General features: G+C 38.0%; 1 protein-coding gene across 1 annotated transcript in view; it reads right to left on the reverse strand.

Moving 5' to 3' along the window:
• grin2aa (glutamate receptor, ionotropic, N-methyl D-aspartate 2A, a) overlaps positions 1-20,405 on the reverse strand; it is a 114,886-nt gene that overhangs the window by 32,460 nt on the left and 62,021 nt on the right. The window contains exons 3-4 of the mRNA XM_043235929.1: positions 18,000-18,592; positions 10,520-10,634 (exon numbers count right to left, since the gene is read on the reverse strand). Of these exons, the coding sequence (XP_043091864.1) occupies positions 10,520-10,634; positions 18,000-18,592 (708 nt within the window). The remainder of the gene's footprint in view (positions 1-10,519; positions 10,635-17,999; positions 18,593-20,405) is intronic.

Genomic DNA, 20,405 nt, shown 5'->3' on the forward strand with positions numbered 1-20,405 from the left:
AAATCTCTTCTTAGGGGACTCATGCATGCAGTGAATTCTGATGGCTTCATTTTGAACACGGCTTCTCCCCGTATAGACAGACAGACAAACAGACAGCTGCGTGGGGAAACGGCTGGTCACACCTGCATTACGCTGCCTAAATGTTTGCGCTCGTTCTTCTAGGCTTGTTTGCTGAGGCAGAGAGCTCACGGTGACACCAGTAATTACACAGTATGGAAAAGCCGTGCTGGCATCACGTTTCAGCTCTCCAGAGGATCATGTCATTGAAATTATTACAGATAAAGCTGAGTACTGGAAAACAGCTAGCATACTTTTTTTTTTATTGAGATCCTTATTGATCAAAGGTCTTTCATTTCTTAACATTCCTGTCTGATGCATACATTTAAAAAGCAATGCCCCCTGCATCATAATTAGACCTGAATAAAATCATGGCATAATGACAAAAAAAAAATAGTTTGGAACATGAAGGTTAACATTATCCATTTCATAGAATACTGTTCATTGTTTTGAAGTCAGTTGATTGGTTGATTGTTTGATTGATGCACTGATTGAAAATATAAGTACATTTGTTCATCAAATTGCATTAAATTGATCAAAAGTGACTGTAAATACATTTATAAGTTCAGAAAAGATTTCAGTTTTTACAAATTCTGTGTCTGAGTCCTGACAAAAATGTATCACACAATGTGTCACAGTGAATGATTTCTGAAGGATTGTCTGACACTGACGTAATGATGCTGAAAATTCAGCACGCCAACTCAAGAATAAATTACATTTAAATGTAATTAAAATAGAATACAGTTTTTTAAATGTGTAATATTTCTTGTCAAATAAATGCAGCTTTGGTTAGCATAAGAGACCCCAAGGTTTTGCATGGTACAGTAAAAAAAAAAAAAAATCCCAAACTTTTGAGTGGTAACATATAAATAGTGTTTTTTATGAATTTCTGCAACTCTGAGAAAAAAGTAGTACTATAGTAGGTCTACTGACAAAATGGTAGATTAAATTTTGAAGAACGTAACTTTATTATTTATCAAAACAGTAATATATTTAAAGAACATATGCAGTTTTAATTTTTAGAAAAACACTTTCATTATATAGAAAAAAACTGATTTAAACCCCAAAACATATCACTGTAGCATTACATAAATTACTGTAAAATCAAAAAACGTATGCATAACATTAAAGGTGGAAATTGTTAAAGATACTAAAGATACTAACAGGTGGTCAGATTATGTTACCATGAGAGAAAGAAGGGCACACATTTTCTTCTAGTTGCAAAGTAACAAAAGAGACCACTAGTATAAATTGGGAATGAGTGAATGGTACATCTAAATGACCCAAAAATCTATCTTCTCAAATGACTGCATTAGTTCCTTTCAAACCTGGGGTTGGTGTGATATAATGGTCAACAATTTGTTCTGTAGCAGACCCAGTCTTACGATGTAAAGTGGGTCGTAGGGCTCTCGAGGTGGGGCAGGCAGGCCCCACTTAACCTCAACTTACTCTAGGCCAACAGTATCAGTCAAATGTTTCATATGTTGAATTGCCATCCTCCGCTGAAGTTATCTCTGCTGTGTTGAGACGGCATGGTGAACACTGATTGGAGGAACGAGAGCTTCTGCTATCAGACTGAGCACAGTACTTCACTGTTGACCATGACAACATGCAGCGAGACTTGACCGTCCCATCAGTCAAACTCTGTTGATTTGATAGTGCATTAAATTAGGCAGCAGACAAGCACATGATCAAGTGTATCTCTGCAGCAGAACGCAGTGGCTATGAAGGGCAGAGCTGTGATTGTCAGGGTAGTGAGGGGTGGAGATGGAGAGGGGCACCGCTGTAAGTATGACGGACAGCGGAGGTGAAGAGAAGCACACCAGGCTTACTAAAGAGAATTACACCTTATCTCTGCTGGAGGAGTCAAAGCCAGTACAGCTCTGCCTCAGGCTCCCAACCTCCTTCTTTTCTACCACTTTTCCTCATATTTTCTCTATTTGTATTTAGCTCTTTCTTTCTATATTTCTTTGTTATTTTTTCTTTAGTTTGTTTGCTCACTGGTCCATTAAAGAATGTCGCCCATACATTCTTTCTTTCTCAATTTTTGTATCCCGCTTTCTTCTCAGTTTGAGCTTTCTTTTTGTTAGCGTATTCTTTATTTAATTCTTTTTCTTTTAAAAATGTACTCTCCCCTCCGTCTCTCCCCATTTTTCTCTTTCTTTCTTACTTTCTTTCTTTCTTTCTTTCTTTCTTTCTTTCTTTCTTTCTTTCTTTCTTTCTTTCTTTCACTTGCCAAATGAAGAACTGCATTCAAAATATCACAAGCCTATCTCAAAAGCAAACATTTGCCATAATTTGAATTCCTGTTCAAATGTTTGTGTGTAATATACATAATTGTGTTGTTTTTTGCAATAAAAGTGTTTTATGAAATTGAAAACTGAGTCAAAGGCTGAAAATTAATGTATGGTTCTGGTGCTTGACTGTCAGGTTTCAGAAATGAATGATTTTGTGTGTAAAAAAAATGTAATTATGAGTTATAAAAATAGAATGTCTTCCTTCCCTTCTTTTTCTTTGCTGTTGGACAGTCAGTCCCCAGCAATTGGCCATGTGGCACAATCACTTTCCGAAGGCACTGTGAGAAGGCAAAAAGGCAGAGAGATCCATTTCACACTGACATAGTTTAAAACAACTGCCTTCAACAGAATCAGTTGCAAGAAAGTCCTGAGGGTATCCCAGCACCTCCATTTTTTGGCTCTATGTGTGTGTATATGACAGGAAAAGACAGAAAGAAAGATTCGCTGTATGTTGACTGTTACTTGACCAGCAATTACGGCCCTCAGAGTCTCAAATCTTTCCTCCATCTAGCGGTCAATCCTCTGTCATGGAGGGATCACTCAGATAAATATCTCTCTCGGCTAAGGTGCCCACAGGTTCAGTGCCATGGCCCCCTGCAGCAGCTCTGTCAATAAATAAAATTCTGAGGTCAAACTACAGTCCAGCAGATCTCGCGGATCAGATTTTGATTAACTCAAGGTTCAGATGATTTCCAAGTTCACTGGCTGCAATAATACTGGCGCTTCGAGCCACATGGACGAACTTACGGATGTTTCCTTCAGGTGCAGTAACAAACACACTTTTCAAACACTGACACAGGGGGCAGCCAAATAAAGCATTGTGAACCAAGCATGCATGGTGGACTAAAGTGTTAGATTCATGAATATGTAAGTACAAAGCCCAGATTATATTATTAATTATTTTCTAACTTGCCTGTGTATGATTCAGCAGTGCTTTGCGCATCACAGACTGTGTGTTTTATGATTCACAATGAGATTTACACTGTTGTGTGGACAGTATGTGACACACACACACAACACTGCCCCTGTAAGACCGGAGCGACTGACCATGTGGCCCCTGACTGTACCAGTCACTTCCAGGCATTGAAGAGGGCCATCAGCAGCCAAGATGCTCAGACTTCATCTGTTTTAATTAGCCAATCATGTTCTCCTCCTGGCTCTCCATGAGAGCACTTCTCTCCCGCATGGCGTCAAAACAGAAACACAGCATAGCTCAACCACCCCCCCAAACAATCAGCCCATAGAGCCGCGCCGGTCTCATCAAGCCTCGGGTTCTGGAGCCTTCTTCATCGCTCCTTCATCTCTAATTGGCATTCAGTCCAACCCTCAACACAGCAGCTGGAGCAGGGTCTTGCCAGCGCTGCCTGTTTGGCTTGAATGCAGAATGATTGGTGGTTTTGTGAGGCAGAGACTTTTTTTGTCCAGTCCATGTTAAACTGCCCTAAGTGGACCAGAGCATTTACATCAAAGGCTGCTTACAGCCATAAAAAAGGGAAAGAAATAATAATAATAATATTGCAAATACAAAAATAATTTTAGAAAAAAAAGAACTAAAATGTACTCCTTCTCTTTATATATGTTTTAAATTATATATTATTTATTACTGTGATGTTCAAAGTATATATTTTATAAAAAATAACTGTATTAAAAATACTTTTAAACTTATTTATTGTAGACATTACAGCACAGACTTCTCTTATTCTCTTATTGCATTTTCTGATTAAATACACTCAAAACAATAAATATTGAAATATTACTACAAATGAAAGTTTTCTAACATATTATACTCTTGTTGTGAAGCTGAATTTTCAGCAACTATTTCTTCAAACCTCTGTGTCTTCATTAGTTTTCATAATCATTCCAGTGTGTTCTTTCAACATAAAATGCTTAACAATATATATTTTTCCTGGTTTAAAATTTCTTCATGACTTTTATTTGCATATCCAATCACATAAAAAAGCATTGTGCCAGTACCAAAATACTAGTACCTGACAAAATGTTACAATGGTACTCCAATATGCAACATCACATAGAATGACCCATCATGGTGCTGCAAGCAAGCATCTGTTTATTTTTTATGTTGATATATTTTTTATATCACTGAGGTTCGTACAGACATTTCAGACAATGTGGGCTGCCATGCTGAGAATGAATGGAGTCACTGCACAGCAAAAAGCAGTATGAAAAAAACCTATAAAAATATTGTTATTTCTCAGACTGAAAAGGGTGTTTGATGTGAGCAGATCAATGGTGATATTTACTTGTTAAATATGACCTGAAATTACAGCTCCTGTATCTACTCTGAAATGTCAGTCACCACGGAGGCACTTCTTTGTATGATTAGAAATGCTTTCAAAATTGTTTTTTAAAAGAAGGAAAATAGCATTGGTTATGACACTAGTGTCCAATCCGCTTAAAACATAGTAACCCCCACTGTATGCCAAACAGAATGAAGCTATTACTCCAGCAATCTACTCTAAAGAACACACACAGTCGTCACCCTGTATGTACTTATACTGAGCAAAGCAGCGAATCAACACTTTGAGTACACACTTGATTTGTGCATCTATTTTGGTGTTTTAATGAATGCATGTAAAAAAGCTCGAGAAATAAAAAGCTCAGAGGCGACAGACATTCCCGAATGTGTCATGATGACAACAAAACCGTTCCAGTCACAATAAGATCAGCTGAAACAAACCGAGAACAAACAGATGCTTGTGTTTGGCAGAGATGCCCAGACACAACTTGCAGACTAATCACAATCACGTACTTGGTAAATGAAAACAATAGCAAAAATTGTGTAAACTGCTTTCATGGCAGCCTGCAAGGTTGTGATATCATTAATAAACATTGTTTGGCTTTTACAGCCGAAACCCAGTGCCGTATTACATCTTTTATATCTAGGTGTAGCTCAAAAGGTAAGCAGAAGCTAATTAAGAAATAAGTGGAGAGCACGGCCAATTTCTTGACAGCTTCTACACCTGACTGAAACTGCAGCTCTGTAAACTGCAGTTAACGAGTTATAAAACGCTATAGATTATAAAACAAATAAATATGATACATTTTCAGTTAATTATTGGTGACATAACCTCCATAGTACGATCCGTTGTTTTGGAAACGAACTAGCTAATCACAGCTGTTTCCCAGACACGGTCGCTTCTCTGTCGTTTGAACCACATCAAGTTCAACAACATAGGGCCATTATTAATGACGTCACATGCATGTAGTGGATTAATAATACTATTCTACTATTAGCAGTCTCTAAAGAAGCAGTTGTATTGAACAGGGCACCTGAAGACTAATTTACTATTTCTTGTTTCCTGTCATTTTGCTTTATTTGATGTTTGATTCATCGCGGGATCCCTTTTAAGTCAGAGGGTTCCCGTGCGCACTTTTTGTGCTTACAAAAATACATAATTAAAATGCATTTTATATTCAGACAGAACGGAAGACACGGATGCTGCACGTTAGCTTGCTTCTTGTGCCCATGCACAAGAGCATATTTATCTCAGCCCATATATCTTATTAAAAAGGAACTGTGCTTTTATTCACAGGTCGAAAGATGTAGTTCCAGCCACGTAAGTTTGTGTCGAAGGTTCGTTCGAACTATGGTTTGAGGAAACACAGAATCGTAGTTGGCTAACAATGCTTTTGAGAAACACACTCCAGATTTGTTTCATACTTAATGAGTTGCATCTACAACGAATCACTAAAGACAAATAAAAAAATCTCCACATTATAATAGCCTGCCAAAATATGTTTACTTGAGATGTTACGAAACTTAAACAAACACGCACACAAAAAAATGCAGAAAATGCGCAAAAGAAAGTGGTGGGGTTTTTTTTTTGTATTTTGCGCAATATCATGAAATCTGCATAAAATTACAGAGATGGAAATCCAGATACTGTCTGCACTATATTTGTCATTTGGTCATTTGCATAAATTGAAATGACTTTGCCGCATCTCTGACAGTCCTTGTCATTCATGTCACCAGAAATCATCAACTCTAATTGTTTCAGACACAGACACTGGCATTTGCATAGAGAGTGTGTGCGTGTTTTGTACGCAGACCAAATTTTCATAACGTGCAAAAATCAAATGGCCACAAACACACTACAAGTTCCTCATTTGTTTTTTTTTTATGTTTTTTTCCCAATAAAGGAAGACTGTTCAGGGAATTTACAGGCCTAAGCATTATTTATGCGAGATGAATGTCATTCTGTCTAGCGTCTTTACTCAGTTACTGCCATTAATGCAGTCTTTGCAAAAGCGCAATATGCTTTATGACGTGCTGCATGCTAATAGCCACGTGGATATGTCGTCAGGGCAAGGTGTGAGATATTGCTTTGGTTGAACGAGGCTGTAAATCTGTCCCATGCTTTTGTCTTTGCTCTGCCAGCAGTTCACACCGATGAATAAGCTTTGTCAGATTAATATCAACATAGTGTGATGTCAAACTGCATTACACTGCAGTTATGTTGCTTAGAGCTACGCATTTGACAACTCTGCCTGTCCCCGTGTGTCCTCCTACAGTGTTTTAAAAGCTCCCCATGGTCCTGCACCCGGGCAGACCCGTGGTATCAGGGTCATGTCTACAAATTATTCATCTTTATGATTTTTATTGTCTTTCTGTCATCCACCACATCCTTCGAGATGAAACCCAATTGAGAAGCTTCACTGATGAGTCAGTAGCGGGTCTGTGTGGTTATTTCCTGAGTTGTGATTCTTTTCCTGACACTTGTAGTCCAGTGTTTTCTTTCATCTGTTTCCAAAACTCTGTCCAAAGGCGAAAAATAATATGTGACAGCACACAGCCAGAGTGACAACCAGTTCAACATTTTATCCGCTTTAATCAACATCAACAAGAGGCAACTTGACATGGAATTAATTAATGTAATTACTTTCATGTGGATTTAATTTGGCACCATAGCAGCTTGATCTTTGCAGCTGTCAGCTCCCTGATAAAACGAGGGAGGAGCGCGTTACGTTTGTACATGGCCACTGGCAAGCGCCGAGTGCAAAGAGTCAAAGGCTATTTTTAGATTGACTGAGACCCAACAACTGAGCCGTCTGCCATTTGTTGTCCCATCACAAAAAGAGTCAGAGCCCATACATGCAGAAATCTGGAGTGGCCAAGCGAGGTAAAAAAAAATACCTGATACAGCCTAGTATGTCTTATGCTTGCAAAAACTTTAAAATAATATTACTGTGATTTAGTTTTTTTTTATTTTAAGTATACGATATCATTCAAAAGTTTGAGGTCAGTAAGATGTTTTAATGTTTCTCGACCATTATGCGCACCAAGGCTGTACTTCTTTAATCAAAATACAGTATAGATACCAATATCGCATTGGTTGTTTGTCCAAATCCCTGTAATATCAGAGCATATGCTACAATTGCACCTATAGCAGTAACAGAACTTTTTCATTTAATTTTAACTCACAGTTAGGTTTTCGTGTAGCTCAGTTGGGAGCGTACTATGTGATACAATACTATGCGATCATGGGTTCAGTTTCAGAGAATGCAGGTGCTCCTTAAATGAATATGCACTTTAAATCATGATTGTTGGGTATGGCCATTCATTTGAATTGCACCTGGTAAAACTGCAGTGAGATCGGTGTAAAAAGTCCACACACTATATTTAAATAAACACAAATTTTGATTGGTAATGACAGTCATGTGTCATTTCATGACAACAGATGCAACACGAGACTGTCATTCTTTTTTACTTTAAACATTAAAATAGTTTGTAATAATGCAGTCGTTTTTTGTTGGAGGACAAGCTTGTAAAAACTATCATATTTTTACATTTTAAAGTATTTTTTTATCTGAATATGTTTTAGGTAGTGCTGTCAATCGATTAAAAAAATAAACAAATTAATTGCCCACTTTTTCAGAAATGAATTGTGATTAATCACACCAAACATTTACATTTTTAATAATACTTTTACATCGCAATCATTTCTTACATTCAAACTTCCAATTAATACAGAAACAACATAAAGACAGTATATTTTTAATATATGTATGATGGGCTGTTTTTTTTATGTCTGAAGGCCATGTCTCTTGGAAATAGGCAAATTATTTCCCCTCATATTTAATCATTTACTAGCCATTTAACATTACAAGAGCTATCAATTTTACCATTTATTAGACTACTTAAACATCTAATTTATCTTCTCTACCTATCTCTACCCCCGCCCCTGCATTAACTGCGTTACATATTCTTAACATATTAATCAGAAAAAATTAACTGCCTGTGTTACGGTGCTAAATTTGACCCCTGTAATGGAAAGCTGAGTTTTCATCACTTTGATTTGGTGCTCAAAAACATTTCTTATTATTATCAGTGTCGAATGTGTTCCGCTGTTTAAGATGTTTTTTTTTTTTGCCTTTTTTTTTGCAGAAACAGAAATCTTTTGCAACTTTATAAATATGGGTACTGTCCCTTCAGATCAATTTAATGCATCCTTTCAAGAAAAAAAATTACTTGCAGACCCTAACATTTTGAACAGTAAAAAAATTAATATAGCAGTATAGTATATACTGTATCACAGTACACAACAGTAACAGTAGCCCTACAACATGCAATGCACTAAACATCATGATTCAATGCGATGCAGCACAATATCATAATTGCATCGAGATTGAAACTGCGAGTGAGAGAGAAACTGAGCATGTGAGGGAGAGAGAGTTAATCTGCGGTATCGTTTTCAATCTCTCTTGTGCGGTTCATTTCACTTTTGTCCAGTGCTGCATCTCATCGAATCAGCTCTGACCACGCTGAGAAACACTGGTTTCAAAGTTTACGCTTATTTGAACGGTCTACTTCATGTACAACTGTATGCAAATCAATGATGCAAAGATGATGCAAATCATCACATATATAAAAGCGAACACCAAAGGAAATAACTCAAACATGATTGTATTGGCACGGGTCTATAGCGATCGAATCTGGTTTTTCTCCTAAACGTCTACAAAATTGTCCATTCGTTGTTTTCTCTCGGTGAACGAAAGCAATGAACTCCTGCAGTTTATTTCCTTTTCTGTGAGTTTAGAGCGCATTTGGGAATGCAGCGAAAAATGACAATTTGAAAGTGCTGTGAGCAACACTTACAAAACTTTCAAAGACCAATTTAGTCCTATTTACATGATAAAAATGCCTTTTGGCCACACGTGAATTTTTTTGAAGACATTAAGGAGAATTTGGATAATGAATGTTATTGTTACCTATTATATTCTGCTTTAAACACAAATACTACTACGGTATCTAGTCCCGAATGAGCTGATAGTATCACAGATTGATGAAACTCCAAAAGTTTAAAGGACAGTTGAAACAGTATGAAAAACAATACAGAACTGCTGTAATAAAGCCCAATAGAACACTTTAACATCAGATGAATAACGAGGTCCTAAACACCTCTGGGATCTAATTTAGTGTGTTTTATCCTACTGTAATACAAACCCAATATCATATCTGCAAAACAACAGTCGTTTAATGAGCCATACGATGGTATATTAAGACAGACCACCGGTATATGAATTCCCCTCCAAATAACGTAAGATGTTTTAATACTATTGATGATCGTCACGCTCTCCCAACAAGAGATCAAAAGGCCTGATCAGAGCAAACGTGTTGTTCGCCGCATGGACATGTATTCATAACCGAATCCGTCTCTCAGCGCAAGCCTTACTCTGTCAATTGGACTCCCACCGATATTGATTGATTTGCAGAGCGAACTCCACAAATCAATTTCTCCCATTGTTTTGCCATTCCAATTATTCCTCCCGCTCTGGCTTCATTGAACCGCACTCTCTACTAAAACAGGAAAATAGGGAGTCGTTCATCCGAGATACCTGCACTAATGCACACACGTGTGTGTTCCCGTTCATGTTTGGTCTCACACTGGATTGCGGTCTAGAAGGGGAAAAAACATGCCCTAATTACACCTCCGAATCTGCAGACTCTGGCAGCGCACGTCTGAGGTAATTACCGCACTGACACACTTTTACACCGTTCCAGGGTGTAATTAAGATGGCGGATTCATGGGTACTAATATTGTGTGAACAGTTGTTAATGACGCTTTGCTTGGAGGAGTTATAATGAAATTATAATGGCGCAGTTAAGAAGGTCAGTTGTTTTCGGCGGCACGGAGCGTTCTTACCTTTTCCCACTCTCTGTCTTTGTTCAGCACGATCACAACCAGTTTGGGATGCACCTGGTAACCGTCCTCGGTGAAGGACAAATCTCTTCCATCCCAAGTCACGTTCATCATGTACCTAGAGGAAGCAGAAACCTCATCAGGTTCAGAAATAGAGCGAGTCAGCTGACACAAATCTTATCTGCTGCAGTAGGCATGAAAAGAACTTTTCATCCTAATGATGTTCATTCTATACCTAAAAGATCAAAATAACATATGAAGGTCATTTTCAACATGCAAGCAGACAAAAAAGAGGAATTAATGAGCCATCTGAAGACTAATGACTGACCTAAATCAGACGTCACATTAAGCGAAGATGAAAAATCTGCCCGAGTTATTATTAGTACCCAATGAAATCTACATGAATCACTACTATTCTTTCTTTTGTCTCTATCTTCAAAGAACTGGAAAGAGAGAGCATGTAGATGTAAAACGGAAGAGACCAATCTAAGGAAACATTATGGGTTCACCACAAGGTTTTTGCTATAATTTGTGGCATAATGTAGATTACCACAGAAATGATTTTGGACTTTTTTTTGGTTACTGTTAGAAGTAAACTGGGCCAGCTTTCTGGAAGACTGAAAAACAGGAATATTTTGGGGGAATTTCAACAAGTTGACCCCATGGGTCCACAAGGTGGTGCTACTGGGTGCACAGAATATTTGCCTTTTTTTTGTTACATTTGCCATAAATAATGTACTATACTAATTTACTATACATAAATAATATACTACTTAATTTAATATTCCAAAGGTAGAAATTATAATAATGATGATGATGATTAACACTAATTTGTATCAGGAAGAATTAAAAAAAAAATCTTTAAAAAGCATTTAAGTGCATTTGTATTTACTTTTACTATATATTTTTTTTCCAAGTTTGACTAAAATTATTATTAACAAATTTTGGTATCTTCAAAATGTAAAAATCTTTAAATGAATTGGGTACTGAGCTTTTTTTTTATTTTTTTTTTTTAAACCATATTTAGCATATTTATTTTGTACTTTGAGGTCACTGGCAAAAAGAAACCTTCAAAAACCCTGGTCTAAATGTTTTTTTCCGCACAACATAAAGGGTATTGTTAAAACCAGGTAAGCATTTTTTTGTGGAAAATAAAACCCTGTCGAACAGAGTCCTGATCCTTCTCTTTTCACAATGCCACCGTGTTCCTGTCATTTCAGTTTTAAAAGCGATAAAGCCAGGAACATGTGTTGCCTCCCCACTATTCACACCGTGGTGTCAGACCTCCCTCAGAGACCCGAGTGGCAAAACACCGGCTGACACAAACACATCAGTCTGCCCATCTTCCTCAGTAATTAAGACCCAGTCATTTTAACGAACCCTGCGGCAGGGTCTGGTCTCGCTGTATGAGCTTCTTGCCGCAGTACTGCCCGGTGAACAGAATTAGAAGTGTGGCACGATGATCGATTTATGAAACTGGTCTTAGTGGGCGTCTAGTGACTGAATGGCAGTGCAGCTTGTTGAATTGATTGGGGTCCCATTTAGGGGGCGAAGCAAAGGCCCACTCACCCTAGATATATCGCTGAATCCAATTACATCAGACTGCAGGAGAGGAAGAGAATCGATAAGCTCTGCTCTCCTCAACTACAAGACATGTTTTCATTCACACCGGGCTCCCTTATTTATTTTAACCCTCCTTTCATATTTTACACCTCAGCCAGTTCCCTTTGCTGCCGCTAAGACTGTGAACTGTGGATCACTACACTGGTCACACCTGCAGAGCCCCTTTTACCAATTACCGAGAAAAGCAGACACTGGACACAGTGTGTCAATAGAGCTTTAGGTTCTCAGCAGGAACGCAGGATTTGTTCTCATTAGCTTAGGATGTTCTGTCGCTGTAAGGCTTGTGGAGTTCGGACTGGAAGAACCACAGTGACAAAAGAATTGCATATGGAAAATGTGTCGGCATTGATCTTTAGTCGCCTCTATAGACCTGTTTCCCATTTTAAACTGTTTTATCGAACAAGTGGACATTTAATACAACTTCCAAAATATATTGTATATACCTTTGATAATAAATAGCTATGCACCAATATAGTAATGTTAGCCAGCATAGATATTTATGTCAAATAAATGATTAATGTTATAATTCAATGCTATTTTGTTAAAATAATAATAATAATTCAAACACTAAGCACAGAGATAAGGTTTAAAATGATTAATTATTAGTGTTAATAAAGTTTGTTTTTTTTAGCAAACGAAAAAAAAGAAAGAAAAGAAAATATATGGCTTGCACACTAACCAATGCAATTTTTTGGAAATGTAATTTCTAGCAAAGATAAGCCAGGATTGCTAAAGACTGATAAAAAAGATTACAATGCTCTGCTCTACACCAGCACAACAACTCGACCCGACCCAACAGACCTTCCTTGACCAGCTCAACAATGTCAGAGCAACCTTGTGCTTCAAGGACAAGAACCCCAGCTCGCTTCTCCCTAATTAAAGCACATAACAACCCCTGACCCGTACTTGCTCACTGTGAACCCTTCATCAGAGTCCTCATTACAGCAGGTGTGCCAGAAAGGGCCACACAGCTGCTCTGGGATCATCCAGATTAAAATAGGTGGGTGGTACAACTGGCCTGAAAATGTTCACAGTACTTTATATGTGGTCAAACTGAAGTAGGCAACTGCACTGCAAGCGGCGAGTGTCGGTTGAATATAACGGTTCCTCGTTAGGCATTTATAGTAACGGGGTTGACACTAATGAGGGCAGGCAAGATGTTCCCTATGCGACATATAGAATTTTTCAGTCATTAGAGAAGCACGAAAATGTTCCTACACGAAGTTAGTTAATTTGCGAGGAGTCTGCACTTCTCGAGACGAACCCAGTGGCTTGACGGGACATGCAAATGAAATCAACTCTCCCTTGAGTAATAACTCCGGACGTGACACACAAACAAATCCAATCATTTTTCTGACACAGGTATCTGTGCAGCGCTCAATCAATGTCATAAGAGAGCATCGCATCTGTACGACAAAACGGGGGCCACTGGGACTGTGGAGGTCTTCTTACCTGGGGCTCAGACCCAGGGAATGGCAGAATGAGTGCGAGCGTAAACCTGCGCTACAAAGTGCATCTGATACAAAGTGGGCCATGTAGGAGAAAATATGCTCCTGACGGCACGTGTGAGGAGAAGGCAGTGACTGGTGGGTCTTTGTGTGTTTGATCTCTCTCCTCTTCCTTGGGGACGCATTCAGGTCAATTAAAGTCCTTCCAGCCAAAGGTTTTAAAATAAAAACACGACCTGAACACGCTACCTATTGCAATGCTTGCGTAAAAAATGGATTTTAGACTGCATGGATATTGACTGAAGATAAAAACCATCTTCTTGTTGATTGTCTCTGCATACTCTCACCCTTGATGAGATCATTCCACCACATTCAGTGAAGCAGTTTGTGTGTTCTGTCTGAGTGCCTTTATTTTACTGTAGACTCAAGAACAGATGTAAGAGTCTAATAACCGTTAACCATCTCACTAGCGTGTGTGTGTGTGTGCGTGCGTACATGTATTTAAAGGTGCTGAATGTTAAGCGTTTTCAAACTAAGATCCAGGGACTGCTGAAATGGGGTCTGCAGGAAAATAGCAAGAAATATATATATAAATAAATAAATAAATTTTGTTTTAAGAAACAAAATGTTGCTGTGTAAAATAGCAAAAAGAATGACAAAATGTACATACAAATATTTAGAAAAATCTAGAAAGCATATACATATATATTAATTAGTGCCAATTTAATACATTTTTATTACCTTTTAATATAATGCAATATAACGCATGATATGATATTATATGATATGATATGATATAATATGATATAAGCAATACATTTTATTTTTAATAGTTTTTAATAATTTTTTTTTCTCAGTTCATCAGTCATTAAAGCTAAATAAATAAATATTGGTTCCATACAGTGATTTACATAAAACTTCACCAAGCTGTTGTTCACTTACTTTTTTTAATTAACCCTTTCATTAATGCCATTATGTTGTACATTCAAACTGATTCACGAACTAGTTTTCTGAGGTCTGGGCCACTCTTTGACTCTTTAAAAGCATTGCTTTCCTCACTATTGCGAGGACAGCAGAGGCTCAAGACAGTTATTTAAACCCAGCACTTCATAATGCTTCCCATTGTGCTGCTGCCTGCCAACTTAACTCTCTTTAATGCGCTGTGATGGCCATATAAAAGTATTATTTCTGCAGGAGCTCATATTTCCCTTCGCTTGAAGCCACATAGGCTTTGATGACGGATACGGCCCGGGCCCTTTAAGGGCGTCAGTGACATCACTGCTAACCCTCCCCACGACAGAATGACCTGTTGCCACAGCTTGGAAATGCTTAGTCCACTTCAGCTCATATTCCAGCATTATAACTGCCATAAGTCATATTTAATTTTGCCTGTAAAAGTTCAAAGTAATAGCAGTGACTCCTGTGGTGTTTTGTTGTGGGTGGTCAGATTGGCTCCCGTCTCAATGGGAGTGTTTAAAGTGCCCTTTATTTCAGAAATGTATGGTTCCAGAGAGCACAGCTGACAGCTACCCTTGGTCCCCAACACAGAGGAGGAGGCGCACTGGACTCGCTGTGCCTCTCCCCTGTTGACAGGTAATTTCAGTATTCGTCACTGATATATGAAGGCTAAATTTTGCTAAGGTCCGCTTTTCACAGCACTTCAGATGACAGTCTTAAATCTGTCATAAAGGAAAATTTTGCTTGGGGACCGCATATTTCACCCAGGCTTCTGACACTCAATTTTAACAAGAGCATGAAATGCAGACAGAGGTTCACTTGCCAGTTTTTTTTTTTTTTTTTTTCACCCAAAGAAAAATGCTGTGCCAAATACATATTCACTGCTTAAATATAGATAGGATTTTCTATAATTTTCTGCAAAACTGCAGGATTTTTACAGATTGTAAGAAATAAGAAAAAGAGAAATGAGAAAAAGATTATGCAAAAACATAAATCAAACATAAATCCGAACATAAATAAATTGTTCTAAATTTTGAAATTGAAAGAAATTATTTTATTTATAAATACATTTATATATATATATATATATATATATATATATATATATATATATATATATATAAATATTTTAATACATTAAATTCTATATTTAAAGACATTCTATCTTCTATACTTCTATCATAATTCTCCTATCATAAAATCATTAGAACATTAAACATGGTAGTTGTATCATTAAAAAGCCAAATGTGCTGAAAACGAGTCAAAGTGACAGAAAACAATGGCGAAGTTATTCTCAATCCAAGAAAGACGATCGAATATTTACAGAAACATTGACTTAGGTATTTTGTGGAAATTATTTAATCCAAGAACAAGGCCGTATTTTTTTTTTTTTTTAAAGAATCTCATACCTTTCATCTGATGATCTGCATGCCAAAAGAGTACAAAAGAGACCCCATGCAGTCAGGGCACGAGTCCTCTTCTCTGCTGGCTCTAGCAGAGTCCATCTCTGGCCAAGCCTTTGACCATCTGTGCTGAGACTATCAGGATTAATGTACCCCAGACACCAGGGTGAACGTGTATCTCAGGCAACACCGCTCCACTGCAAATGGGGCAATTCAGCACGTCTGCTCAGCACTGGCAGGTACCACAGAGACATATGGGTGAGACAGACTAAGGACTGGCAGCATGCAAGTGGGGTGCCGCAACGCAGGATCAAAAGCACCCGGGCTCATCAAGAGCACTTTATATCTGGAGAGCTCTCCAAACGCATTAGCAAAGTCTCTGTGTTGTTCTGCCCTGTGTAAAACATTATTCATTAAAAGCACGGGAGCGCTGCACTATGCTGTGCTGCGCCGTCCCGGGAGAGTTTGAGAAGTGCAGCAGCACCCACCTCTGGGTGTCTGAGCGGCGCTGCAACTCTCTAAAAACCTCCCTTAGTGTGTCCCGTCTGCCCCTGACCATATTCAACCATTAGCTTTTCTCAAGAACGCAGCTCACGCTGAGAAATATATTAGCAGAATGTAACAATAAATTTTGCATACGGCCGACCCATGCCGTCTCTTACAGACCTCTTGGGTTGCTTTTTTCCACCCCCTATTTTCCCTTTTCCACCTGACTGACCAAAAACTGTATTTGCTCACATAAATTGCCCTCTTGTTTCCACTTGAACAAGATGGACAGAAAACCAACAGAGACGCACACAATAAGCTGGTTCCACCCTGCTCCCTCACTCACTTTTGTGACTTCATTTTGAAACAAAACAAATTTGCAGCTTTCAAATGCATCCATTTTATCAGGATACTGAAACAAAAAAAAGCTTTGATTCTCTTTAATGTATCACGTGTAACAGCCTGATCTGTATTTAAATTGTGGAAAGATGCCAGTGAAACAACTTGAAACTAATTTATTTCAGGAAAGCTATCCAGTGTGCCAAGGTCAATTTTGTTTTCTTTTTCTTTTTTTTTTCAATTAATGCTTTAACTCAGCAAGTATACTCCTATAAAAAAATCTAAATTGTAGCAATCCCAAAAGTACTGTACATATAAGGACAACACACTTTCTAAACAAGGTACAGAAGTTGATATTGGGGTAACACCCTTTTAAGGGTACAAAAATGCAATCTAATATACATCCTTTAGGGCTAAATAGAGAACAAGTTATACTTTTTGAAAAGCTACTGCTCCTTTTATCCCTTTTTCTTGTTTGTTCTTCTAAGAGAGTATGATACTGGCATTATTGCTTTACTAAACTTACTATATTGATGTCTTAATTAAAACTGTAATAATTAAACATTGTTTGAAATCTTTGGAGACATAGTAGGTCTAACACTAGAAAGCTGAGAATTACTTTTGTAAATGCGCTACTGGGTGTGAGAGACATGACCAAAATGGCTTATATCATGATTTTATTTCATGCTAACAATATATATTACGGTATAGCCACTATATTGTTACACATTTTTTCTTTCTCAGCTGTTTGCTTTCACTTAAGATCTATATTTCTGTTTATGGGAATACTTGCAAAGAGTATTTATAGCCTATAAAGCATCTCTCTCACAGAGCACAGTCTCTCACACGCATATAGAGTAATGAGTTAACTTTTGCTGATGATTTCAGTGGTTTAAAAAAGCATGCAGATGTTACATTTTCACGATCATGTAGCACAGCAGTGTCATGTGAGTGTGAATCCGTGATAGTCTAAAAATGTCTAGCAGTTGTCAGATTTCTACCAGGTAATCGTGTGTACTGGTATAACACCCACCCTATTCCCTGCAGCTCTAACAGAGACCTCTTGGTTTGTTTTTTTCCACCCTTTTCTTTTTCCACTTGATTGATCAAAAACTGTTTTCCCACATAAATAGCCCTCTTGTTTCACGTTTTAAGTGCAGGAACTGGATGGACAATAACAGACCACAGACACACAGATAATAACCCCCGCTCTCATCCTTCACTCACTTGTGCAAAGCGCTGGGTGGCAGCTTGGTTTTCTCCATTTGGCCATAGCAGCTGGTTTTAGCCTCCGGAATGTCACCAAACTCTTCCAACATGGCTGCAGCTGCCGTGGTTATAATCCCAAGCCCATCTCGAACCCGTGCTTCAAGAGGGTAGTCCCAGTCATCGTAGGATACAGAGATCATTCCAGAGGGGAACGAATCTGGAGTGATGTCTGGGTTGCCCGTGGTCAAGCTGGGCACGATCCAGATGTAGCCGAACCCGGTCAGACCCAGTGATCGGGCCTCCTCCAAGATGTAAGCGGCCTCGTCCTTGGAGCAGTACAAGAGGATGACCGGAGACTGCACCTTCTTCAGCTGGATCTGGGTCCTGGAGTCCCCGTCTACGGCGTCCAGGGTGATGGTGTGCTGGAGGTCCCAACCGACAAAGCTGTTGTCGACCGTGGTCTTCAGGATGGCAATGAAATCCTGGTAGCCTGGGAACTTGCTGGTCACTATGGAGAAGACGTGCCAGTCGTACTCTTCCATGATGTTGAGCATGAGCAGCGCCTCCTGCTGGATGGAGGCTCCGAACTGGAAGAATGTAGATTTTACATCCTGTTGAACAAAGAAAGAAAAAACTGTTACAATATACTGTATATATATAGCATATAAAATCTGACAGGTTTGCTGCTGTCAAAATTAGGTATGCAAAATATATAGGTACCATTTTAGTTGCATTTATTTACTGTATATAGCATATAGTTAACCTTGAATCTTTTACAGTGAATCTTCAAAAACATAATAATAATAATAATAATAAATAAATAATAATAAACTTCAAACGTTTTGAATGATTTAATCACAAAATGAGCATCTATTTTTCATAGTGTATGTTCTAATTTTGTCATGCCTTACTTCACTTATAGGTTTTAAAAGTTAATTTTGTGTTTTATTTTGAATCTATTGAGAAAAATTATGCAGAATTTAAGCTTACTGTTTATTGGGCATAACATGGAAATAATTGTCTCATCGTGATAGACAGAATTTTAATATTAGTGCATCAGTAATAAACTTCAAATTAAAAACACAACATCAGTTAAAATAAAATAATTCACAAAGCACCAGAACAGACGGAATAAAGAAACCATTGAAACATTTTGAGAGCTCTGAACTCAATATTACAGACTGACAGAGTTAACAAAAGTTAATAAGGTTCTTTATTAAAACGTAACGAGACAAAAAGGAAAGAGAAGAGCTTTTCTGGTTCTTTAACTCCTTTGAGATCCATCTGATATATGCAGCTCTGGCCTTGATGAACTCATTGTCTAATCATAATGATGCACCGAGCCAGTTCTTTCTGGCTGAGCAAATTCAATCCCCATGTGCCTTTAGAGCTATTCCCTCCAGCATCCCACAATTCCACAGCTTTAACTGGCCCTGTGAGGCACAAAGGACACAATCGTTTTTTTGATTCATATTCTGCGTTCAAACTTTTCACTCATTTTATGAATGAGAGAATCGGAGGCAGTGTGCTTTCATTAACCTTCTCAATCACTCGGATGCTATTTTTCCCATCACCGTTTCAATGTCAAACCAATTACTGCAGCCTCATAAATGGTAAATGAAAGGTATCCTATGACTGAATACAGATGTAAAATGAGGCGTACGTCTTTGTGTGCGTGGTAAAGGATGCCTGTAGGAAACGGCATGTTGTGAGTCTGCATATGTTGGGAGGAGAAACGTTTCACTTAGTTGTTTTGCTATTTTTGGGAAGCTTGGCTTGACATTGCCAATTTCACACACCGGGGAAACTAAATAGACACTGGTGCTGCAAAGTAAACACAAGATAACGGTGGATAACCCTTCACACATGCATCCACAGCACAAATGGACACAAATTTTCTTTGACCAAAACCGTTACGCAGCTTTTCATGACTAACCGTGTGGCTTCCCAGAAGACACTCGCCCATATCAGGATTTCTAAACACCATATCAGATCTTCCGTTGTCCTTCTTGAGATCGTTCACTCAATGCCAGCCCAATAAAAGACATTCATTAAAGCTGCTCCTGATAGCCGCAGTGATTATCTTCTGTTTTTGTGACACATAGTTAATGAAACACAGGGTTCATTCTGAAGATTCTTGATAGAGTGGTCTTTGCAATAAATGTTTATTAGTCAGTTGGTGGGCTGGTAATGACAGCTTTTTTTTTACGCTGTGTCCAGTTTCTCTGCAATTTTAATAAAATGCCACTATTTTTGATTTTTGGATGGAAATATTTGGTTATAGAGAAACTGTCATCCATTTTGAGATCCAAACTTTTTACTGGTACTATAAAGAATTATAATTAGTCATAAAAGAACTATAAATATCAAGTGATTTTATATATATATATATATATATATATATATATATATATATATATATAT

Source organism: Puntigrus tetrazona, chromosome 3 (genome assembly GCF_018831695.1).
Source record: "Puntigrus tetrazona isolate hp1 chromosome 3, ASM1883169v1, whole genome shotgun sequence".
In the NCBI taxonomy this organism is placed as follows: Eukaryota; Metazoa; Chordata; class Actinopteri; order Cypriniformes; family Cyprinidae; genus Puntigrus; species Puntigrus tetrazona.